Source organism: Rhinopithecus roxellana, chromosome 10 (genome assembly GCF_007565055.1).
Source record: "Rhinopithecus roxellana isolate Shanxi Qingling chromosome 10, ASM756505v1, whole genome shotgun sequence".
In the NCBI taxonomy this organism is placed as follows: domain Eukaryota; kingdom Metazoa; phylum Chordata; class Mammalia; order Primates; family Cercopithecidae; genus Rhinopithecus; species Rhinopithecus roxellana.
In genome coordinates, this window is record NC_044558.1 from 19,332,588 (window position 1) to 19,358,136 (window position 25,549).

At 39.2% G+C, this 25,549-nt stretch overlaps 1 protein-coding gene across 2 annotated transcripts; it reads left to right on the forward strand.

Moving 5' to 3' along the window:
- Positions 1-424: 424 nt before the first annotated feature.
- Positions 425-6,281, forward strand: SERPINA7 (serpin family A member 7). Of its 2 annotated transcripts, none has more exons than XM_010371694.1 (5): positions 425-466; positions 2,096-2,734; positions 3,786-4,059; positions 4,789-4,936; positions 5,459-6,281. In XM_010371694.1, the coding sequence occupies exons 2-5, from the start codon at positions 2,113-2,115 to the stop codon at positions 5,660-5,662; spliced, it is 1,248 nt and encodes a 415-aa protein (XP_010369996.1). In that variant the 5' UTR covers positions 425-466; positions 2,096-2,112; the 3' UTR covers positions 5,663-6,281. The 2 variants fall into 2 exon arrangements, with proteins under 2 accessions (XP_010369996.1, XP_030795113.1); XM_030939253.1 differs by having other exon boundaries at positions 5,398-5,727.
- The last annotated feature ends 19,268 nt before the right edge of the window (positions 6,282-25,549 follow it).

Genomic DNA, 25,549 nt, shown 5'->3' on the forward strand with positions numbered 1-25,549 from the left:
CGAATGCATGTATATTTTCTACAGAACCTGTTAGAGAGGATCGCCCAGCCTCTGCCTTTGTACAACTTTACCTTAAAAAACTGCCAATCCCACTACTGTTTGGCCCAATAGTGAGAACTTTTTCTTGCTACCTCTTGGTGCTTTTGTCTATGGCCCTTATTCTGCCTGCTGAAGACACTTGCTAGCATGGACTTAAACCCCTACAGCTCTGACAATCCTCTTTCTCTTTTGTTTTACATGAAGGGTCTGGCAGCCAAAGCAATCACTCAAAGTTCAAACCTTATCATTTTTTGCTTTGTTCCTCTTGGCCTTGGTTTTGTACATCAGCTTTGAAAATACCATTCCAGGGTTAATGCTGGGGTTAATTTATAACTAAGAGTGCTCTAGTTTTGCAATACAGGACATGCTATAAAAATGGAAAGATGTTGCTTTCTGAGAGATGCAGGTGGATTCTTGGGCATTTGCTGTAAGTACATTTTTTTCTCTTTGGGAACTTTGAACATCTCTATCAGCAAGTCAGAGTCCCAAATAACCAAGTTGATAAGTCAGAGTCCCAAACCAAATTCCTGGCTCTAGGGGCGAAGGTCTAAGTGTGGTCATCTAATACTTGACTTTCTACCAGCCTCAGTGACTTTTAAGGAAAGAGGACTCTGATGACAATATGGAGATTGGATAGAGTGGTGAACAATGGGGGGTTGGTATGGAGGATACAGGAGATGGTGTGACCTGTCAGGAGCCAATATAGTAGCTCAGGCCATGAACTGAGAGGCAGAGGCAGCAGGAATGAAGAGAAGGGATAAGTTTTGAGAGTTATTTAAGAGTTAGTATTCATAAGACATCATGCTGCATTAGATATGGGGAATGAGAATAAAAGGAGACTCTAAGATTATTCCCAGGTATCTGGCTTAGGTGTCTCTATAGACAGTGATGTGATAGATTGAGATGTGGAATGAAGATGAGGGAGCAAGCTTAAGGGGTAGGGAGATGATATGTTTACATCAGGCAACTTTGAGATTTTCTTATTGAGACTGGGGTCTGTGTGGACCATCCTGGTGGATATATCCAAAAGACAGCTGGATAAATGGCTAGGAGCTCAGGAGAGCAATCTGACTGAGAGAGATACAGTTTCTAGCAACTGAGTGCCAAGGGTAAGATCACTCAGGAAGAAGATGGAGGGCGGAGGAAGGATCGTTTTTCTGAGTTCATAGATCTCTTCCTTCTAAGTACACATGTCCACTTTCATGGGATTTCCACACCTGACTCCTTTACTCCACTTCTTTGCACTCTTCCAGGATCAGAGAACCTTACACCATATCTTTGTGGCTTTCTTTATAATAATTAAAAGTAACATACATAGGTGTAAGAATAATAGTGTTAAGATGTCTTACAATTTAGAAATGACTGTTTAGATGTTACTAAGATGAATGGTGAAAGAAATCTAAAATGTAGAAAGTTATTCTTTCATTTTCCAGTTGTTTGAAAATACCTCTGTGGCTTCCATGCATTGCAAAATGCATGAATTTCAGCTCATGACTTGTACATGGCTCCATAAACCACCACCGGTCCATTCCAACTAATCATATATTGTACAAATTACTTTCATTTTGACTTTTAGCCAAAGAAGATGCAAGTGTTCTCTCATCTCATAGATTTTATTTCAAGAAAATGCCAAATAAAAAAAAATCTAAAATTCTAATCGACAATGAATAATGTATGAAGAGGGAGTACTAGTTTAACCTAAGAATACCCCCTCTCTCTCCAAAAGGCTCCCTCTAGTTCAAATAAAAAGTGATTCAATTTCCATAAATTGAATTTACTCACAGCATTTTCATAATGTTGCTATAACATCTGAATGATAGTCCACGGCATTATTTCTGTGGTCTCAGCAAGCCACTTTTTCTACTCCCTGTCCATATTAGATGCATCTCCAGTTTTTCAGGGGAGAGAAACCCCTGCTCAGCCCCTGATGAGCACATCATCAAGTATTTACTATTGTTTTATTAATCAATGTAGGTGATTATTATGTGTCTCTGGCTCAGGGAGTGTTTCATCCAACTAAGCTCCCTCAATGGTTCTCTCACTTCATCTCTTATAGATTAACTTCCTTCCAAAATGTCACCATTCCTCTATCTGGGTCTCTTGGTACTTGGGCTTCATTCTACAATCCATTGTGCATCACCTGAAGGCAAAGTAACAGCCTGCCATTCACCCCAACAAAATGCCACTCTCTATAAGATGTCATCCATCAATGCTGATTTTGCATTCAACCTGTACCGGAGGTTCACTGTGGAGACCCCAGATAAGAACATCTTCTTTTCCCCTGTGAGCATTTCTGCAGCTTTGGTTATGCTTTCTCTTGGGGCCTGCTCCAGCACCCAAACTGAGATTGTGGAGACCTTGGGGTTCAACCTCACAGACACTCCGATAGTAGATATCCAGCATGGCTTCCAGCATCTGATTTGTTCACTGAATTTTCCAAAGAAGGAACTGGAATTGCAGATAGGAAATGCCCTCTTCATTGGCAAGCATCTGAAACCACAGGCAAAGTTCTTGGACGATGTCAAGACTCTCTATGAGACTGAAGTCTTTTCTACTGACTTCTCCAACATTTCTGCAGCCGAGCAAGAGATTAACAGTCATGTGGAGATGCAAACTAAAGGGAAAGTTGTGGGTCTAATTCAAGACCTCAAACCAAACACCATCATGGTCTTAGTGAACTATATTAATTTTAAAGGTAAGACTTTCAGATGTCAATTTTCAGTCTAGGGCTCAGATACTTGGGTGGAGTGCAGAGGGGAGCTCATGGTCTCTTATTACTGGCATCAGTAGGTGTCCCTCATACCACAGTGATCTGCTCCACTGAACATAGCTGTGAATAGTATTGGATCTTCCAAGATGGACACACAGCTCTGTGGATGAGTCCAGGAAATTTCTAGGGAGAGCGCCCTTTCAGAGAGGTGGGTGACAATGGTATGAACATCTTGCTCATAATTGGCTAAAGATTCATGGTTTCCAAAAGATTTGGTGAGGTGGGACAAGCTTGCACTTGTCAAGTAGACATATTTGTATGTAAAGCCTACTGTGATTCTCACTTGCTGTACATACTTAGGCATGTTACATACATAATTTTACCATGTGTTATGCACTCCCTGTGTACTAAATACCATCCTACGTGTATGGTATACACACACTGTCTCATCCAATCCTCATAAGTGCCCAAGTTTACACAGTTAATAAGTTTTAGAACTGATATTCCCAGCAAGGTCTGTGTGAGTCTAAAGCTGGTGCTTGTAGAAACAAGAATCATGTGACTATTTTCTAAAGGTAGTGTGCTCAAATGATTTCTCCTGGTTCTATAGTATATGTCAGTCACATTTCTTGGAGGAGTAATCAATTGTCAGCCACAAACCACACATATATAGATTGGCTAAAATAGCAGAACAGATCTATTGTCTCATTTTGCCCTAGTGTGTTTGATGTCCTTATACCTTTTTATGGAAGAGGAAACTATGGCTCTGATGAGCTTAGTGTGGTATAGTAGTTTTGAGCACAAATCATGGAGCCCAACAGTCCTGGGTGTGATTCCTGGCTATGCTACCTGTTAACTGGGAGACCATGACAAATGACTTTCTCTGTCTGATCCTCAGTTACTAGTAAAACTTGTTGACTGTAGGTACCTAACTCTGTGGTGGTCTTAATTTCTAAATGAAATGACTAATGGAAAAGGTCTTGTTGGTACTGATACCGGTTTAAAATAAACACCTCTCTTTTCTTTGTATTTTAAGCCCAGTGGGCAAATCCTTTTGATCCATCCAAGACAGAAGACAGTTCCAGCTTCTTAATAGACAAGACCACCACTGTGCAAGTGCCCATGATGCACCAGATGGAACAATACTATCACCTAGTGGACATGGAATTGAACTGCACAGTTCTGCAAATGGACTACAGCAAGAATGCTCTGGCACTCTTTGTTCTTCCCAAGGAGGGACAGATGGAGTCAGTGGAAGCGGCCATGTCATCTAAAACACTGAAAAAGTGGAACCGCTTACTGCAGAAGGGGTAAATACTTTAGAGGATGTGTGGGTGGAAGGTGGGCATAACAGTGCAGGTGAAACTGAGTTCAGCAGAAACCCGGAGGCAGAAGAATCACCCTAAACTACCCAACGGCTATGTATGATCACTAGAATATGCCAAGAAAATACTGTCTACCAGGCCCTTGGCTGAGCATTCTACATGCTTCATATCATCCAAGCACATCAACAAACCTACAAAGGAGGCAGTATAATTGGCGTTTTTCAAATTAGGAAGTCTGGTCTTTAAAGATAAGATGAGCTCCCCAAAGTCAGCCTACTAGTAAATTGATGCCTTCCTGTAGACCAACTAGAGCTGAAGGAACAGGTTGGATTTTGATGTTGAAAGGTGATTGTGCAGCCACTCTGGACTGGAAGTGCAAGGTAGAAAACTGTGAAGCTCCTGGGTGCTACCCATTAACCTTCATGCCACTGGCTCCCTGACCTTGGTCATCACCCCAGAGATACTTTCTCTTGATTATAAGAGAGCTATATCTCCCTACTCCCAGTGTTTCAGCCCAACATTGACTGTACCTGAGTGCATTCCTTTCAGAATAACTTCTGTGAGTTTGGTTCCATGTATTGACTTACATAGTAATGGTTGTCAATACTCAGGGAAGAAGCAGAGTTCAATATAATACCATCATGAGAGAGAGAAGGAGAGATTTATAAGCTTGATATGGTGATTGCCATGTGTTCCCTTCCTTTTTCCCCACAGATGGGTTGACTTGTTTGTTCCAAAGGTTTCCATTTCTGCCACATATGACCTTGGAGCCACACTTTTGAAGATGGGCATTCAGCGTGCCTATGCTGAAAATGCTGATTTTTCTGGACTCACAGAGGACAATGGTCTGAAACTTTCCAATGTAAGTTGATAAACTAGAGTTCTTAAATGTATGAACTGGAAAGGAAATTAGGAGTCAATTAATTCAACTTTCTTATTTTACCAATTAGCAATCTGGTGCTTAGAGAGGCAGTGTGACTCCTCCTAAGCTAGAATCACTGCAGAGTCATTCCCATTACTCCAAATAAGTAATTGTATCAGCTTCTTCCATCCTTGACCTTTATGTCCTAAAATTACTCTGATAGAACAGCTTAATGATCAGAAGTGACTCTGGTGAGATGCAGTTCTGGAGGAGGTGTGAGGAGGGAATGCTTAAGAGGTGACTCCTGGAGGCAGCAGGCCATAGTGTTTCCCAAAGGCTAGCCGTAGAATCACCAGAGAATGATTGACTACATTTAGCGGAGGAAACTACATATTCTAGCACCATAAACAAAGCATAGCAAAGGGGTGGCCCCACCTTTCCTTTCACTTTCTTACTTCTAGACTTTCCCAAAGACTGTTCCTGTTTCTTCAGAGACCAGCAGGATTTGCTCTCCCCACACAGGCTGCCCATAAGGCTGTGCTGCATATTGGTGAAAAGGGAACTGAAGCTGCAGCTGTCCCTGAAGTTGAACTTTCGGATCAGCCTGAAAACACTTTCCTACACCCTATTATCCAATTTGATAGATCTTTCATGTTGTTGATTTTGGAGAGAAGCACAAAGAGTATTCTCTTTCTAGGGAAAGTTGTGAACCCAATGGAAGTGTAGTTGGGAAAAAGGCCATTGGCTAATTGCACGTGTGTATTGCAATGGGAAATAAATAAATAATATAGCCTGGTGTGATTGATGTGAGCTTGGACTTGCATTCCCTTATGATGGGATGAAGATTGAACCCTGGCTGAACTTCGTTGGCTGTGGAAGAAGCCAATCCTATGGCAGAACATTCAAAATGTCAATGAGTAATTCATTATTATCCAAAGCATAGGAAGGCTCTATGTTTGCATATTTCTCTTTGTCAGAATACCCCTCAATTCATTTGCTCTAATACATTTGACTGGGTTGAAAAATTTTCCCTTTTCTGTCTTCTGGGGAATAGCTAAAAAGCAGGTCAGGTCTTCATATCCCAGTATTCCAAGAAGATCAATGGACATAAAACAATGCAGATGCATTGTCTTATATGTGAACTTCTCAACCCCCTTCCCTCTGTCCCATTAGTAGGATTCTCTGTGTTCTTGCCAGATCTGATTGGTAGGTTGAATAAAGGAACTCCCACTATGGGGATGAGTTACAGACTGAGAGGGATGTAGCTTTCATTACTGAACAAGCATGGGACAATACAGCAAGAGAGAGTGAAACTCACCTGTCCAACCCCACCCTCCCCCGCCCCAAATAAAAACATACCTTCACTTTGCCAATGTATAAGCTGGGAGTGGAGAAAGAAATTCATTCATGTCATATCTCATAGCTCCTCTTTTTCTGTATCCTAATCAGACTCCTTTCCATATATAGCACCCCTGTCCCACTTGTTTAAGTAGGAATCTCCTTTTGGGCTCTAATTTCACAGAATCTTGGTACTTTTGTATCCCCAGATCCTTCAACAACCTTCCCTTTGCCTGTACATGCCAACTCATTCCCACCTACCAAACTAGATTTTATCTCAGACAATATGTATTTAAAGTTTGAGTATAAATGGCATAGTGAGTGGTAGTGATGTAGTATCTGAAATTCTAGCTCTGAGGTAAAACAATTCAGTGACAGGAAAATAGTAAAAAAAAAAAAAAATGCAAAAGTACTGTTGTAGATGTTATACTTCCATATTTAAATAAATATTTGTTTAGAAAAATGTGTATTACAAACATTCTAATTTTTGCTTATTAGACCCATTTGCATGGAAGTTTGCTTATTCCTGGTATAGTTCACACTTTGCTTTTGTGTAAGAAATTTTTGAAGCCTAGAGCAGAATCTCTGGCACAAAAAAATCATTGTTAATATGGAGTTCTGTTTCACTAAAGTTGCATTACAATCCTGGCCCTGCTACTTAGTGTTTGGTGATCTTGGACAAGGTACTTAAACCCTGTACCTTATTTTCTTCATTTGTAAAATGTGAACAATAAGAATATCCATGTCATTGGGATTTTGTGAACCTTCAATGTTGCAAAGCATGTAGCATGTAATATGCTCATCACAGAGCCTGAAACCTGATAAAAAGCCCTGTAAATATCATGCTGGTCAACATCAGACAGTGGGCTGGTATCAGAACCAAGATTGTAATTTGAGTCTTTTGATTTGCAGGTTTCTGTTCTCTAGCTCAGGCTCTACCTCCAGAGGCCAGAGTAAATGTAATATCAACTCCTTCCTATCCCCCACCCTCCAAATGAGTTCTATCAGAGCTTGTTCTGGAAGGAATATCAGTATCTTCAGAGGGAAGTCAGATTAAAAGACATTATCCCTCAAGTAATTCATGTGTCTCCTTAGAGACTAAACCTCATTCAGTCATTCTTTCCTGTGGTCAGATCATGAAGGGCTATCACTGTTTGTCCTGTGATAAACTAAGAATAGCAAACTAAGAATAGAATGTAACTTCCTTAACCTCATGAAGTTTACCCATAAAATAGCTAGAACATGTATCTCACTTATTAGAGAAAATTTGTAGCAGAGTTTTTACTAAATTGGGATTAAGACAAGGATCCTCTATATTACTGCTTTTATTTAAAATGGTATTGGAGATGTTAGTGCAGTAAAACAAGAAAAATAAATAAATATTAAAAGAATAGAGTAGAAAGGAAGAAAAATCTGTCTACACAGAAAAACCAGGAAAATATATTAACAAATTCTTAGAAAAAAGACAGAAAACTTATTTGGAAACCAGCCACAAGAAAGTAGTGGTATGGATTGCATGGAATTTACCAATTCTGCTTTCCTTTCTACATTGTGATAGAATTACAGACACATGGCTTCCCTGATAAACTACATGTTCTAGCCTCCCTAGCAGTTAGGTGTGGCCACGTAAGTAAATTCTCAACAATGAAATATGAATGTAGGTGACATATAACATCTATCAACTAGGGCATTACAATAGTTGGGTACTTCCTCCACTCTTTTTCTGACTTTGTTAAGCTGGATTGTGGACTTACTTATGATCAAGTTTGACCACAAGCAGGTAAAGAGCTCCTTGGCAATCTGGTGAAACCTACATACATCTTTTCAGAATAATTCTTTAAACGCTAAGAAAAAGTAGGATTACAATACCACCAATAATGTAGAAATATAATTATTAAAATAATATTGAAATTACATCAGCAAGATGGCAGAATAGGAAGCCCTGGATCCTCCTCCCCTACCTCCTTGACAAACACCAATTCAACAACAATACACAGACAAATTCCCTTTGTAAGTATACCCATTATGGAAAACCGTATGGAGGTTCCACAAAATGTTAAAAACAGAACAACCATATTATATAGCAAAACCACATCTGGATATTTACCAAAAATAATTGAAATCAGGATCTCAAATAGACATTTGCACAGCAATGTCCACTGCAGCATTATTCACAGTAGGTGAGATATGGAAACAACCTAAATGTCCATCAGTAGATGAATGGATAAATGTTTCTACATACAATGGACTATTATTCAGCTTTAAAGTAAAAGGAAATCCTGCCATTTGCAACATGGATGAACCTGGAGGACATTAAGCTAAATAAAATAAGCCAGTCACAGAAGTAGAAACACTGTATTATTCCACTTACATAAAGTATCAAAATTAGTAAAACTCATAAAAACAGAGGATAGAACAGTGATTGCTAGAGATTGCAGGAAGGGGGAAATGGAGAGTTGTTATGAAATGTGTATCAAGGTGCTGACAAATTCTGTTTTTAGTCAGGGCTCTTTTCCTGGCTTGTAGATGGCCACCTTCTCATTATATTCTCATATAGTCTTTCCCTGGTGCATACAGGGAAAGAGAGACAGAGAGAGAGAGAGAGACAGAGAGAGAGAGAGAGAGACAGAGAGAGAGAGAGAGAGAGAGAGAGAGAGAGAGAGAGAACTCTCCTGTGTCTCTTCTTATAAGGACACTAATCAGATTAGAGCTCCATCCTTATGACCTCACTTAATATTAATTACTACCTCACTCCAAATACAGCCACTCTGGGGATTAGGGCTTCAAAATATGAATATTGGGGGTACACATACATTAAACCTAGCCTTATTCCAAGTAATACAGAAGTTGGTAGTAGTAGTAGTGGGGATGTTGCAGGTTTGATTATCCAGGAAGCAGACCCTGAAGCAGAGTTTATAGTACAGAACATTTATTAGGGAGAGCCCTGGGGATTGATGCCTATAGAATGGAAGGGAAGGAAGCAAAATTAGGCAGATGCTGAAGTCAAGCCAGAATGCAGGTTTAAATAGCAACAACCTTGGTTGACTGCACAAGGAAATCTGGAGTTAAAATGGCCAGTTAGAGTTGCTCTGTTTTAGGTCAAAATAGCTGGACCCTCACACATCTACTTTGGTCAGTCATTGAATATGAGCTGACCAGAAAAGGTAATGATTGAGGGCAAGACATCTCTGCAACTGAGGCAGCCCTTGAAGGGACTGAAAGCTGAAGCCTATCTGCTGACAGGACTCCTAAGCATCTAGAACAACAAGTCCTTTCTTGAAGAGAAATCTGTATGGCACATCTCCATGTCCAACACAGTCAATTCCTTGTCTGCTGAAATCTACTTCTTCCTATAAGTTTTGGAAGCATTTACTCGAGGATTCTGGTGAATCTTTCTTCCTGGAGGAAGCTTAGAAGGAAACATTTGGTAGAAAGAACTATAGCTTCTGCTGCTGTAGCTGATCTCAGTGTCACAAATGATAATGTTTCATTCCCCTCCACTATCCATTCTAGATTCTCCTTCCGTTTACCTGATCTCCATAGCTCACCTGATGACATTACTAAAAACCACATCCATGACAAGTATTGAACCACCAGTTACCATAACATTCTCTGACCAAGATCACTTCATATGTCCACTTTCCATCAAACTTGGGCAAGGAATTATAAAGAGGCACGCATGTGGATGACTTGAATGTCAAACATATTCTACTTGTCCCATTATATAACAACAACTCTTCTTCATTCTAATGATTGGGATCAATTACCCTTGACTAAATGGTATAATAAAGAGTCTAACTCCATTTTCTTAATATTTGACATCTTTCAAGTCTTATGTCTACTTCTTTCCTTTATGCCCTACATCTGGGTATGCTGATAAGTAAGCCAGTTTGCTCCCTTCTTTGGTGCTAGTGAGAATTGCCAGCCAAACAAGCTGCTGCCTATACAAAGAAACCCTCACAGTGGCCTCAACTCCTAACAATCATAAAAGCCCAAGGCTGTTTCCTTTCCCTCCTCTCTCAAGCCATTTTTTGACCAGCTTTGGAGGCCTGTCCTGCTGTCCTGGTGTATGTGTGTGTGTGATGTAATCAGTCTTGACAGCGTACCCAAATTTTGGGTGAGAAACCACCCTGTATCTGTAGGATGACCACAGTAAATGATGTGATTCCTTTTCTTGCCTGCTATTCCCTGAACATAAAGATCCTGAAGTGTTCAGGCAGCATCCATAGCTTACAGTTCAATGGGACACTTGCTGAATTTCATGGCAGAAGTGTTTTTCCTTTGGTGATCATGACTTGCAACCCTACAAATCCCAGAATTGTAGGGACAGGTTGCAAATTTCCCCAGTGGGTCATTGAGAGTAATGCGAGTGTGGTCACTCCATTTTCCATCAATTGCTTCCTGACTCATGAATTCTTCCTATTGGGAGCATACCATCATATAGTGATCTCTGATTTAAGTTAGTATACTGTGCCATGCAAGAAGGAATCCAGTTTTTTTAAAGTATCACCTCTGAGCTGGTGCTTTATGTAAGCCTTCCTCATGCCTTTCTGATGCTCTTTTATGACAGCAACTTCCAAGTGCTACTATGGATGGTCCCTGACTTATGATGGTCTGATTTACAATTTTTTAATGGTATGATGGTGTGAAACAATTCTGTTTTTCACTTTCAGTACAGTATTTAATAAATTACATGAGGTATCCAACACTTTATTATAAAATAGGCTTGTGTTACATGACTTTGCCCAACTGTAAACCAATTTGATATATGATGGAATTGGAGTAACAAATCTTTGGGGAAGTGATGATTACATCTATACTGGCAGTGTAGAAAAAAATATGAGAACCCTACATTTTGCCACACACTAGAATAAATTCATAATGGATTCGAGATTTAAATGTAAAAAGTAAACTTTAAAAGTATTAATAGCATATCTTGTAAAATAATAAATGGGGAAGGATTTTTGAAATAATAACAAAAGTAAAACACATACAGAAGAATACTGGAAAATTTAACCTCAATAATTGACAAAATATATCTTAAAAACAAAGTGAAAATATAATTATAGACAAGAATAAGATATTTGCAATAAGTATACCAGTCACATGATTAGTGATATAATAAATGCCAACAAAAGCAATAAGAAAATGGCATTTAATCTAAGAGAAAAAATGGGCAAAAATTGGAGAAACCAGTGCTAATGGAAAAAATAATATTACCCAATAAACCTATGGTAAGTGCTGGTAACTGGACCTCCCAAAGACTAATTGAAAACATATCCCTGGATGTGGGGCCTGTGCATATGTGTTTATTAGTTAGTTGGTTGTTCTGTTTATCTTAATTTTTATCTTTCTATTGTAGTATACTATGCATACAAAATGTACACAAGTCATAAGTATTTAGCTCAATAAATTTTAACGAAGATAACATATCCATGTAATCAGCACCCAGATCAAGAAAGAGAACATTATCTATGACCCAGAAGCCCCTTTCATGCCACCTTATGCTTAGCAACCTCCCAAGTGTAATTATCCTAATTCCTAACATCACAAATTACTTTACCAGTTTTTAAATCTTTGTATAAATTAAATAGGCCGAGCACGGTGGCTCACGCCTGTAATCCCAGCACTTTGGGAGGCTGAGGTGGGCAAGTCACGAGGCCAGGAGATAGAGACCATCCTGGCTAACATGGTGAAACACCATCTCTACTAAAAAATACTAAAAAATTAGCCGGGTGTGGTGGCGGGTGCCTGTAGTCCCAGTTACTAGGGAGGCTGAGGCAGGAGAATGGCGTGAACCCGGAGGGCAGAGCTTGCAGTGTGCGGAGGTTGCGCTACTGCACTCCAGCCTGGGCAACAAAGAGCTACTCTGTCTCAAAAATAAATAAATAAACAAATAAATACAGATAAATTAAATCATATAATTTATACTCTTTTTGTGTTTTTCTGCTTTCCACAACACTGGATGATTGCTTATAGTTACAGAGTTTTCAGTCTCATTGTTATATGGTATTTTGTTTTATGAAAACACATTTTGTCTGTCCCTTCTAATGTTGATGAATACTTAGGCAATCTCTAGTTTATGGACTTTTATAAATAATATCTCTCTAAGCATTCTTAAGCAGGTCTCCTAGTGAATAAATGTATGTTTCCCTTATGGGTATAAACCACGGGATGGAATTGCTGAGTGATAGGGTGTGCATATAATCAACTTCCATATACATCCCTCTATCTTTGCCTGAATCTGGATTGTCAGCATCTAAATGCATTCTGCTTGACTGGCAATTTTCCCCTGGCAAAGCTGTTGAAAATTCAGCACTCCCTTTAAGATTTCCAAATCTTTCCATTTGGGTTCCTAGCCACTTCCCCTGAAGTGTCTTTGTCTCCTAACATGGGAAGTCTGTGTCTCCTAAGACTCTCCCTGGGGAAGTCTTTGTCTCTACAGAGTCGTAGAAGACAAAGACTTTGGAGTAGCCTTGAGAGAGTATATGGAATTCCGTTCTGCTTTTCGGAGGACATCTCTACTTATATTTAGCCTCCAGTCCTGTACAACTTTGGAAATCAGCAAATGCCTCGAGCAAGGTTCTGGCTGTGTGTTTGAGTCCCCCCATGTCTTCGAATTTGTCACTCATTTTCCTGTGAACACCAAAAGCTCACATGGATTATTGATTCCCCAGGTGCTGCCCTCGGCTGGAACTGGCAAAATCTTCCTGGGGTGGTTGTGGTTGGGGGGTGGGGACAACAAATTACAGATTCTCAATACAGCTTGGAAAGATTTTTTTCTCTGGAATCTTTTTCCCTTTTATCCTAATTGCTTCTTCAGTTTTCAGATACGTTTAAAACGAGTTGATGGGTGCAGCACACCAACATGGCATAAGTATACATATGTAACAAACCTGCACATTATGCACATGTACCCTAGAACTTAAAGTATAACAAAATAATAATAATAATAATATAAACTTAAGTTTAAACTTGATTTTATATTATTTCTTTTGTGAAAAACCATTATATATATACATATCATTACTCTCTCTAAAAAAAACTAGATTTTAGTAATCTATCTGACTTTTCTAGGTGTTCTTTATAGGAGCATTGACCTACCATGAACTACTCCATCTACATGAAATGAGAAACATTTATGCATTCTTTACAATTTTTCGATGTCATTCGAATATGTAGAACCCGTTGAGAACTACGGTCTTAGGAAACACTTGCAAGTGTATACTTAGAGACATGTACCAGGAAGTTCATGGCAACAATGCTGTAAGGGAAAGCTGCAAAAACTGAAATATCCACCAATAAAGGAATGGATGACTAAATTGTATAATAGCAATGTTCATATGATGGAATATTGTTTGAGCACCCAAATTGCTAAATTAGAACTACATGTCTAGATATGAATATATCTCAAAAAACTCAGAAAATAATGTTACTTTGTTACTGGAAAAGGGCCCCGATCCAAATCTCAAGAAAGTGTTCTTGGACCTCGCTCAAGAAAGAATTTGGGGTGAGTTCACAATGCAAAGCAACAGCAACTTTATACAAAGCAACAACAAGAAAGTAAAGTAACAAATAATGGCTACCCCATGGGCAGAGCAGCAGCCTGGCCGCTCAGCTGCTTATAGTTATTGTTATTTCTTGATTATATGCTAAACAAGCTGTGGATTATTCATGAGTTTTCTGGGAAAGGGATGGTGAATTCCCTTGAAGCTGAGCGTTCTTCCCCTTTTTAGAGCATATAGGGTAACTTCCAAATGTTGCCATGGAATCTGTAAACTGTCATGACCTGGTGAGAGTGTCCTTTCGCATGTTAATACATTATAATTAGCGTATAATGAGCAGTGAGGAAGACCAGAGGTCACTTTTGTCGCCATCTTGGTTTTGGCGGGTTTTGGCCAGCTTCTTTACTGAGTGCTGTTCTATTAGCAAGGTCTTTGTGACCTGTATCTTGTGCCTACTTCCTGTCTCATCCTGTGACTGAGAATGCCTAACTTCCTGGAATGCAGCCCAATAGGTCTCAGCCTCATTTTACTCAGCCCCCTATTCAAGATGGAGATGCTCTGATTCAAGTGCCTCTGACAACCTTGTAAGAACAAAGTTGAAGAACAAAACAAAGTATGACACTATTTACATCACTTAAAAAGCCATACAAAAGAATACTTAAGTAGTTCTGGAGAGCTCTTGTACAGTATGGTGACTATAGTTAAGAATAATGAATTGTATACTGGAACATTGCTAAAAGAGTAAATTTTAAATGTTCTTGCCACAAAAAAATGATAGCTATGTGAAATGATGAATATATTAATTAGTTTGGTTGTACTCATTTCACAATGCATATATATGTCAGAACATTGCATTATATACTATAAATCTATATTTATTTGCCAATTTTAATTCAAAAATATTTTTAAAAATAATACCTAAACAATTCATGAATACACATATATGAAGTAAAAGTATAAAAATGTGAACTGGAAATACATGCATCAGATTTATGTTAATGCTTCTAGGGGAAGGCAGGTGATGATGAGATTGAGTAAAGGAATAAAGAGGAAGTCAACTACATCTATAATTGTTTGTTTCATTTTTATTTATTTCTTAAGGAATAAAATAAAATATAAACATTTTTTAGTACTGTGTGCCTGGCATCTGGGTGTGTTTATATTATTCTCAGTACTTCTCTGCAGGCTTGAAATTTTTAAGCCTTAAGAAAGAAAATTCAGTTTAAATATAACCTTTCTGGTGAATGATTCCCTCAAGAAAACTCAATAACTCTCGTAAAAAAAAACAAAACAAAACAAAAAAAAACTCTTGTCTAGCTATGCCCACAGGTTTTTCTCCCTGACATTTATTTTTATAGCACTAATAACAACCTATTTTAATAATCTATTTGCTCACATGTTGCTAACTTCTATATTAAAAATTGTATGAGGAACTATCTCACAATAAGGTGAGTAATTTAGGCCGGGTGCAGTGGCTCATGCCTATAATCCTAGCACTTTGGGAGGCCAAGGCGAGTGGATCACCTGAGGTCAGGAGTTTGAGACCAACCTGGCCAACGTGGCAAAAGCCAGTCTCTACTAAAAATATACAAATTAGCTGGGCATGGTGTCACACGCCTGTACTCCCAGCTACTTGGGAGGCTGAGGCAGGAGAATCACTTTTACCCAGGAAGCGGAGGTTGCAGTGAGCTGAGATCGTGCCACTGCATTCCAACCTGGGCGACAGAGTGAGATTCTGTCAAAAAAAAAAGAAAAAGAAAAAGAAAAAGTGAGTAATTTAAGAGAATTAAATCAGAATAACAAGAGGTAGGGTCCAGACATGAATACTTTTTAAGTCTCCTAGGTGATTCTAAGGTGCAGCCAAGGCTCACAGGTAGTCCTGAAGAGAAAAAATTGGGTTGCCCTTGTTACCTTTTGTGTCTAATACATATTACAAAGAATGGCATAAAACTAGTTGTTTGTCCTCTGTCATCTTGGAATAGCACCTGTGGTACTCCTGTTACTATTAACTTGCATTCATCCATTTCATAAGGCAATTAAGGAACAAAAGTAAGTCCCTAGCAGCTACAGACTTGGTGAAAGCAGCATGCTCCTCTGGAAGGTCATGTAAGTCACGGCTTCTCTCCTTGTTCCAGGGGGTTACATCCTTGAAAGATCTGTCCTGGTTCTGATCAGAGGTCAGCAGATCATTGCCTGCTTTGCATATAGCTTCTGCCTTGGAAAAGCTGATGGATTATAGCATACAAAACAAATGTGACTGTATTTTCTGAGGCCAAATAACTTTCACATGTAGTTCTCTGAAATTCGTCTCTCTTACAGTGAGTATGTTGGCTAATTTTTTGTCAACTTGACTATGATACTGTTTTTTTTGGTGGTGTTGTTGTTAAATACCAGTGTAGATGTTGCTGTGAAGTTATTATTTACATGTGATTAACACTTAAATCAGTAGAATTTGAGTACAGCATATTACCCCTCATAATGTGAGTGGCCCTTATCTAATCAGTTGAAGGCCTTAAGAGAAAAGATTGAGGAACTCTTTCCTGGGTCTCCACCTTGCCAGCCCTGCTGATTTCGGATTTGCCTACCACACAATTGCGTAAGGCAGTTCTTTAAAATCTCTCTCTCTCTCTCTCTCTCTCTCTCTCTCTCTCTCTTTCTCCACATATGTTTGTCTCGAGCAACCTTAGTTTGGGGACATCTCCCTGAAGTAGCTTATGGAAGTTTAAAAAATATTACTTTATTTTCCTATAACTGCACTGTACTTCGCTCTTGACCACACAACCCTTTTAATAGCATATCAGTGTATCTAGTCATTTCAAGGCAAAGTTAGTCATTTATGAACTCTTCCTCTCTCTTTTGGATGATACATTGCCACATTCAAGGATTTCTCCCACCTTTTTCCTACTTCCCAACCCTCACAATGATTTAAGTAACATAGAAGGAGGGGACTTGCTCATGTATTGCCTTCATGTCAGGGGAGAGACTTTTTGTCCAAAGTGGGTAGCCCCTGTCCACATTGACTTCTGCTGCTATTTCCTTTCCATGCTGGCTGCTACCCATTTCTGCTGGCATTGGCTCAGTTGGTTCCTGTCCTGCCATGATCTTTAATTCATAGAGGCCCCCTTATGGCATTGTCCTGATGCCAATATCAAGTTTTCTGTCAATACTCTGGCTCTCCTTCAACCTTTGAGGAATCTCCTCCCCTAGAGACATGAAGACCATACCACATAGGGATGCCAGCATTTTTATGAGGTTGTTCTAATGTACATGCACCTCAATACTTCTCTCAGCCATTGCTACTCTTTTGAAACACTGTATTGGATGTGTGGCTTATCCACACAGGTTTTAAATTTCCAGGATGACATTCTGGAATTAAAGCAAAGTCCCTAGACTTATCTGGAGTCTCTTTTGTCCTCTCCACCTGGAACTCAGCCAAGGCAGGTAAAGGAAGCAGGGTAGGAATAAGTTATAGGTTTCTTCCTCAAAGACTGGTGTATCTGCTAACCTCTGCTGCCCACAGTGGGTATTACACAAAAGCAATTTATGCATACAGTCTGATGCTTCCTGGAATGTGGGAACATATGCTATCCTCAAGAACTGAGATTAAGGAAATACCTCAGTAGACACCATGCCTGAGACTCATAACCAAAAGGAGAGGGTCCTTAGATAAAAACAAAGGCTTTTCAAAGATAATAGACCTGTCCTGATAAAAGATGCATTATAGATCATAGTCAACACTGTTGTGTACATGTGCCTTAGACACTGAGCTATCAGAGAAGCTACCAGGAGGGTATTTGGGTGAAAAACTCAAGGCCTCTTAGGACATCAGGGTAAAGGTGACTTTGGAACTAATAATCAGATCTTGGGTAATTAGGACTAAGGTTCTACAAGAAGGACACAAAGGTTTTACTGACCACTGGTGGAAGGCCTCTTGGTGTATAGATAACTCAACCTGAGTTAATGAATAAGGTAAATTATATCCTTTCTGAGGAATCACCTTGACTTGACTTTGTGTGATGCCTTCACAGTGCTTTTGAATCCGGTTCTTAGAAAATGTTTCCAAATTCCTTGACAGACGGGGTTAATTAAGCAGTCTGAGAAAGTGATATACCACGCTGAGGCAAGATCACTCAATGTGGGCAACAAGAGTGTGTTTTGAAAAGTATTTCCCAATATTAACCCTTGCCCCCAAGAGTCAAGAACAAAGCATTACAGGAAAAAGTGGATAAGAGGTAGTGGGAGAGAAATAATACAAATGAACAGTAGAAGTGACCAGAATAATAGATGATATGCTATATCAGGTTTTAATTATGTGCCACTCACTATGCTAAGCATTTTATATGTATTATCACAATTAATTTTATGAAAATCCTATGGAGGAGTGTGGCAGAGTCAGCTAGCTGTCCTGTTTCTACCTCCATAGTGAAGGATTGTCTCTGGGAAGTGGCAGTCCAAGGAGGGGCTACATTTTCCATCCACATCCATGCAGTTAAATGGAGCAATGTGATTGTTTCTTGTGATAGACTGAATAATGGTCCTCATAATTACTTCCTAATCTACAGAATTTGGGAATTTTAATTTACATGCAAAAGGGACCTTGCAGATAAAGAAAGTTAAGTCTCTTTAGATGAGGACATTATCCTGGATTATCCAAGTGGGTCCTAAATGCAATTACAAGTGTTCCTTTAACAGGGAGGCAGAGAGAGATTGGAAGATGCTATCTTGCTGGCTTTGAAGATGGAGAAAGAGACTCAAAGCCAAATAATGCAGAGGATGCAGTACTAGAAGTTGGAAAAGGCAAGGAAATAAATTCTTTCCATAGCCTCCAGAGAGAGCACAGCCCTGCTGACATCTTGGTTTCAGTCCAATAAATCTCCTTTGGATTTCTGACCTCCAGAATTATAACAAAAAAATACATTTCAGTTGTTGTAAGCCAATAAGTTTGTGGTAATTTGTTACAGCCGCCATCAGAAACAGACACAGTACCCACCCAAAAACTATGAGCCAAAATATCACAAGACCCACATAGTGATTTGCAAAGACCCTAGGTATTCTGACTTCATGGCCATTTTCCTCCATATATATTGAGAGGGAGTTTTGCTCTGTCACCCAGGTTGGAGTGCAGTGGCGCAATCTTGGCCCACTGCAACTTCCATCTCCTTGAGGCAGGGTTCAAGCCATTCTCCTGCCTCAGCCTCCTGAGGAGCTGGGACTACAGGCATGCACCACCACACCTGGCTAATTTTTGCATTTTTGGTAGAGATGGAGTTTCACCATGTTGGCGAGGCTGGTCTCAAACTCCTGACCTCAGGTGATCCACACACCTCGGCCTCCAAAAGTGCTGGGATTACAGGCATGAGCCACTGCGTCCCGCCCATAAAAATATATTTTATTACTACATTGATATACAGGTGCATATAATCCTGGCTTAATCTAAAATTATATGTTTGTTATTTCTAAAATTGCCACATTATGATAATTCTCAGGTTTCAACTATATATATATGTATACATATATATATACACACACACACACATATATATACACACACATATATATGACAATGAACTAAGAAAATGTAGCCAATATGCTATAGACAAAAAAGAATTAATAGAAACTGTCAATGTGGAACCCAGGCATTATAATTACTACACAAAGACTTTGAAGTAACTGTTTTAAATGTACTCAAAGAGCTAAAGGAAACCACATAATAATAATGAAAGAAAACCAAATGATGTCTCATCGATTAGAGAATATCAGTAAAGATATAGAGATTATAAATGGGAAATCAATTAACATTTTGGAGTCAATAAGTACGGTAACTTAAATGAAATTTACTAGCAGATTTGAGCAGGCAGAAAAAAATGGCAAACTTAAATATAGGTCAGTCAACAATCAGAAAGTAAAAGAATGAAGAACGAAGAAAGCCTGAGTCTTTTAGTACATCACCAAGTATACCAAAATATGTATAATGGGAGTCCTAAAAGAGAGGAGGGAGTAAAAGGGACAGAAAGAATATTTGAAGATACAATAACTGAAAATTCTTCAATTTGATGAAAGATATGACAACATATCTGAAAAGATTAATGAATCCCAAATAGGATAAACTGAAAGAGATCAACAGTGAAATATAGTCAAATTATCAGAAAACAATAACAAAGAGAATCCTGAGAGCAGCAACAGAAAAGCAACTTATCAATTCTAAGGGATTTTTAATAAGAGTAAGAACAGAGTTTTAATCAAAAAACATGGAGGTCAGGAGGCAATGTGATGACAAGTTCAAAATACCAAAAGACAAAAAATTGTTGACAATAATCTTATATCCAACAAACATTCCTTCAAAGTGAAGTAAAAATTAAGATAGTACCAGAGTTAAAAAAAAAAAAAAAAAAAAAAAAAAAAACCTGAGGGAGTTTTAATTAGTGCACCTGGCATACAAAAATTGCTAAACAGTTCAGGTTGAATTAAAAAAAAAAAAATCAGGCAGTAACCATGAAAAAATTAAGAATTATTAAAGATAACCACAAAGGAAAATTAAAAATTCTGTATTAATGTATTTTTGGTTTGTAACTCTTCTGTTTTCCTATATTATTTAAAAGACAACTACATAAAACGATACTTAAAAATCTATGGTGATGGACACACAATGTATAAAATAAAGATGCAAGATGTGGCAATAGCCTTATAAAATAGGAGACACAGCTATATAGAATTTTTTTGAAATTGTAAATATGTTGATATTAATCCAAACTAGATAGTTATAAATTAAGGTGTTAATTGTAATCCCAGCAACCACTAAGAAAACAAATAAAATATATAAAGTAATATAAATTACCAGAGAATTAAAATTATACACTAGAATATATCTGTTTAGCACAAAATAAGGCAATATCTGAGCAATTATGGAGCTAAAAAGCTGTAAGACATATAAAAAACAAAAACCATAATGGCAGATTTAAGTTCTTTCTTATTAGTTATTACATTATATAAATGGATTAAAATCTAGAATTAAAAACTAGATATGGACAGAATGGGTAAAAAATCACAAGCAATCCTTATAATGTCTACAAGAGACTCAGATTCAAATACACACATAGTTTGAAAGTCAAAGGGTGGAAAAACTTTTCATGTGAATAGTAACCTGAAAAGAGTGGGTATGACTATATTATTATCAGATGAGTTAGACATTAAAACAAAAGTTGTTACAAGAGAAAAGGGACATTATATAATAATAAAATGTCAATTCATCAAGAAAGTATATAAATTATAACCATATATATACACTTAACAAAAGAACTCAAAATATATGTGGCAAAAAGAGAATTTAAGGAAGAAATAAACAGTTCAACAACAACATTGGAAAGTTTGATACTCCACCTTTAATTCTGAATGAAAGAGCTAGACAAAAGATCAGCAAGAAAATAGAAGATTTTAATAACACTGTAAAGCAGCTAGAACTAACAGACATATATAGAACACACCATACAAAAACAGCAGAATACACATTCTTCTCAGGCCCTCATACAATATATTCTAGAAAAAGTCATGTGTTAAATGACAAAGCAAGTCTCAATAAACTTTAAAAGATTGAAATCATATAAAGTATCTTCTCTGGCCCAATGGAATAAATCAGGAATCAATAACAAAGGGAAATGTGAAAATTAAACGTCACAGTACTTTTTAAATTTTCATCAACAAAAATACTTATTACAAGATAATTGAGGGAGTTTTTCTATATCATGAGATTAAAATGATGTTGAGCCAAGAGCAATATCACCAGCCAAATCATTAAGCAATCATTAAATCAAAGACATTTTTAGTTTGCCCAAACAGAACCTTTATTTTCCCAGAATATTTCTGAAAACATTGCATAAGGAATACATAAGCAAACATAGCTTGAAAATCAAGAATGACATAGGCATGAAGTGATTACTCAATTAGAACATCCATATCATCTGAAATTCCCTTTGCCACATGAAATAGGTTGTCAACTAATAATCTTTTGACGAAAATATGTTTTTCCACAGAATTTGCTTTCAGTGAAATAGAAGACATTTTTAAATTCTTATGATTATAGCAGCACAAAACTAGCATGTACATTAGACAGAAAACTTACTTGGGACATCAGAATTTGGTCTCACATCAATTTGGATCTGATCAAGGAAATGGAGCCACTATAAATGATATGGAATAAGGTATTTATTAGAGGGTGTAAAATTTTGAAGTTGATTTAAACAAAAAGATTCTCTGGAACCCTATTACTTCTGTATTTGCAGGAGGGCCTAAAGTTGCTGTAGAACAGTGGGCTGGTATCAAGAGAAAAGCCCCAAGTGAAGCAGAGGAGAGTACAGACAAAATGGAATACAAGAAGATAAAATGAAAGCTATATCCTTTGGTAACTCTCTCCAACATCAACAGTGAAGGGTGGACTGTAGTAACAGGCATTCTTTGCTATGGTGCTACAAAACATCACAGTATTAAACAACCAACGAGTCAAAGCAGAAATCTCAAGAGAAATTAAAAAATATTTTGAGATGGGTGAAAATGAAAAGCACAACATATTAAAATTTATAGGATGCTGCAAAAGCAGTGTTCAGAGTGAAATTTATCACTGTAAACACCATATTGACAGAATGAGAAATAAAAGCACATTATCATCTCAATGGGTGAAGATAAAGCATTTGACAAAATCCAACACTCTGTCACGTTAAAAACCAGCTAGGAATGAAATGGAATGTTCTCAACCTGGTACGAGATATGTATTGAAAACCCAAATCTAACACTATGACTAATGATAAAAAACGACAGGATTCCCCATAAGACCTAGACAAGGATGCCCATTCTTACCACTTCTTTTCAACATTTTACTAAAAGTTCTTGCTAAAACAATTAGGCAAGAAAAAAGAAATAAATAGTGTACAGGCTAGAAAGCAAGAAGTAAACTCTCTCTTTTCTTAGATGCCATCATCTTATGCTAAAAAAAAGCTAGGGATACACACATACATACACACACACACACACACGCACACACCCCTAGTAGACACCAGAAAGGCTTCAAGATGACTTACTAGTAGTATCTCGTACTGGGTTCCTGCACTAAGAAAAATCAAAATAGTAAATCGAAAATATTACTTTGAATAGATATTCAGGAGAGAATACTAGTGTTCAAAGAAAAGTGACAGGAAATGCCTAAAGCAAAGAAGAGGCAAGTGAGGTAGCCTGCTTGACTAAGATTGACTCCAGCCTGGGATAGACTCCTTAGTGCAGAAAAATGATGAGAGACCCCAGTGGACCACATTCCCACAGTGGAGTTGTGCAGTTCTAGCCACGGAAGAGTCCCTTGACCTTTATGGGCCCTGAAACTAACATAAGGAGTTTCCTAAAGATGGTGCAGTGGCACTGCTACAGAAAGGGACCTTGCACTGGATCCCACACACTCTCCAAGTCCTAAACAGCCACAGCAAGGGGCCATTTTGAGAACCTACCCCACAACAGACTGCACATTGTCCTGGGGCCCAGCAGTGCTGGGGCTGAGGCATGAGTGAGGTGCAGGCTGCCGTTGCTGGGGCTGAGGCATGAACAGAGTCCACATTCCTTACCTGCTGGCCTAGGCTGCCACCACTAAAGGAGTTCCTTGCCTCCCCAGTAGCAGGGATGCAGCATAGCCACTGCTGTTCCCAACCTGAGCATTCCACTTGGGGCCTCAGGATAGCCCCACTCCTGCACCTGCACACAACATTGAAGGGCCTGAGGATAAGTCTGCCTGGTCTGGCTCCCCACACCCTCAAAGCCAGAGCATGCAGTCTGGGGTCCTAGGAGCTGCCCACCTAGTCCACCACTACTGGCACCAGAGCAATCCTCCTGGAGGCCTGAGGTTGGGCTTACCCACCTGGCCATTATCACCTCAGGGGCACCTGCCTGCAGGTACCACATGTGGGTCTGGAGACTGGCCTGCCTAGCACATCACAGTCACTGCCAACACCACCACATACCACTCAGGACCTAGATGATTATCCTGCCACTGCTACTGTCATTGCCCACACCATACCAGCTTCCCAAGGGCCCAAGAACCCACCCATCCACCCAGGCTGCCACTGCCACTACCAGCATCCAAGAAGTTACGAGTATCATCCCATCTACACTTGGTGATACTGGTGCCAGTATATGCTGCCCTGGGGCCCAAGGACAGGCATGATCAGTGCACTGTGGCTACCACTGTGGCCTGAAGACTGGCTGTATTAGTTTATTTTCACACTACTAATAAAGACATACCTGAAACTGGGTAATTTATAAAGGAAAGAGGTTTAATTGACTAACAGTTCAGCATGGCTGGGGAGGCCTCAGGAAACTTACAATCATGGTGGAAGGGGAAGCAAACATGTCATTCTTCACATGGTGGAAGCAAGGAGAAGTGCCAAGTAAAAGGGGGAAAATCTACTTATAAAACCATCAGATCTTGTGAGAACTCACTGACTATCATGAGAACAGCAGCATGGGGGTAACCTCCCCCATGATTCAATTACCTCTCACTGGGTCCCTCCCACAACACGTGGGGATTATGGGAACTACAATTCAAGATAGATTTGGGTTGGGACACAGCCAAACCATATTATTCTGTCCCTGGTTCCTCCCAAATATCATGTTCTCACATTTCAAAACACAATTATGCCCTCCCAAGAATCCCCCAAAGTTTTAATTCATTCCAGCATTAATCCAAAAGTCAAGTCCAAAGTCTCATCTGAAACAAAGCAAGTCCCTTTTGCCTATGAGCCTGTAAAATCAAAAGCATGTTAGTTACCTCCTAGATATAATGGAGGTACAGACACTTGGTAAATATGTTCATTCCAAATGGGAGAAATTGCCCAAAACAAAAGGGCTACAGGCCTCATGCAAGTTCAAAATCCAATAGGGCAGTCATTAAACCTTAAAGTTCCAAAATGTTCTCTTTTGACTCCATGTCTCACATCCAGGTCATGCTGATACAAGAACTGGGTTCTGATGGTCTTGGACAGCTCCACCCCTGTGGCTTTGCAGGCTACAGCCCTCTCCAGGTTGCTTTCATGGGCTGGCACTGCTTGTCTGTGGCTTTTCCAGGCACATGGTGCAGGCTGTCGGTGGATCTGAAGGATTATGGTTCTCTTCTCACAGCTTCACTAGGTAATGCCTTACTGGGGGCTCTGTGTGAGGACTCTGATCCCACATTTCCCTTCTCCACTGCCCCAGCAGAGGTCCTCCATGAGGGCTCCACAACATGGCAGAAGTCCAGCAAACTTCTGCCTGGATATCCACGTGTTTCCATACATCCTCTGAAATCAAGGCAGAGGTTCTGACATCTTAATTCTTGTCTTCTGCAGACCTGCAAGACCAACACCACATGGGAACTGCCAAGGCTTGGGGCTTGCACCCTTTGAAGCAATGGCCTGAGCTGTACCTTGGCCCCTCTTAGCCACGGCTGGAGCTGAAGCAGCTGGATTGCAAAGCACCATATCCCGAGGCTGCAAAGAGCCAGGGGCCCTGGGCCCGGCCCAGGAAACCTTTCTTCCCTCCTAGGACTCTGAGTCTGTGATGGAAGGTGCTGCCACAGAGTTCTCTCACATGCCCTGGAGACATTTTTCCCCTTGTTTTGGGGATTAACATTCAGCTCCTTGTTACTTATGCAAATTTCTGCAGCAGGCTTGAATTTCTCCCCAGAAAATGGGTTTTTCTTTTCTATTGCATTGGTGGGCTGCAGATTTTCCATACTTTTATGCTCTGCTTCCTCTTGAATGCT

Excerpts from the sequence above, each read along its gene's own strand:
- SERPINA7 (XM_010371694.1), top strand. The coding sequence starts at position 2,113 with ATGTCACCATTCCTCTATCTGGGTCTCTTGGTACTTGGGCTTCATTCT. Across the intron at positions 2,735-3,785 it reads GAACTATATTAATTTTAAAG|CCCAGTGGGCAAATCCTTTT; the intron begins GTAAGACTTTCA and ends TTGTATTTTAAG. Across the intron at positions 4,060-4,788 it reads AACCGCTTACTGCAGAAGGG|ATGGGTTGACTTGTTTGTTC; the intron begins GTAAATACTTTA and ends TTTTCCCCACAG.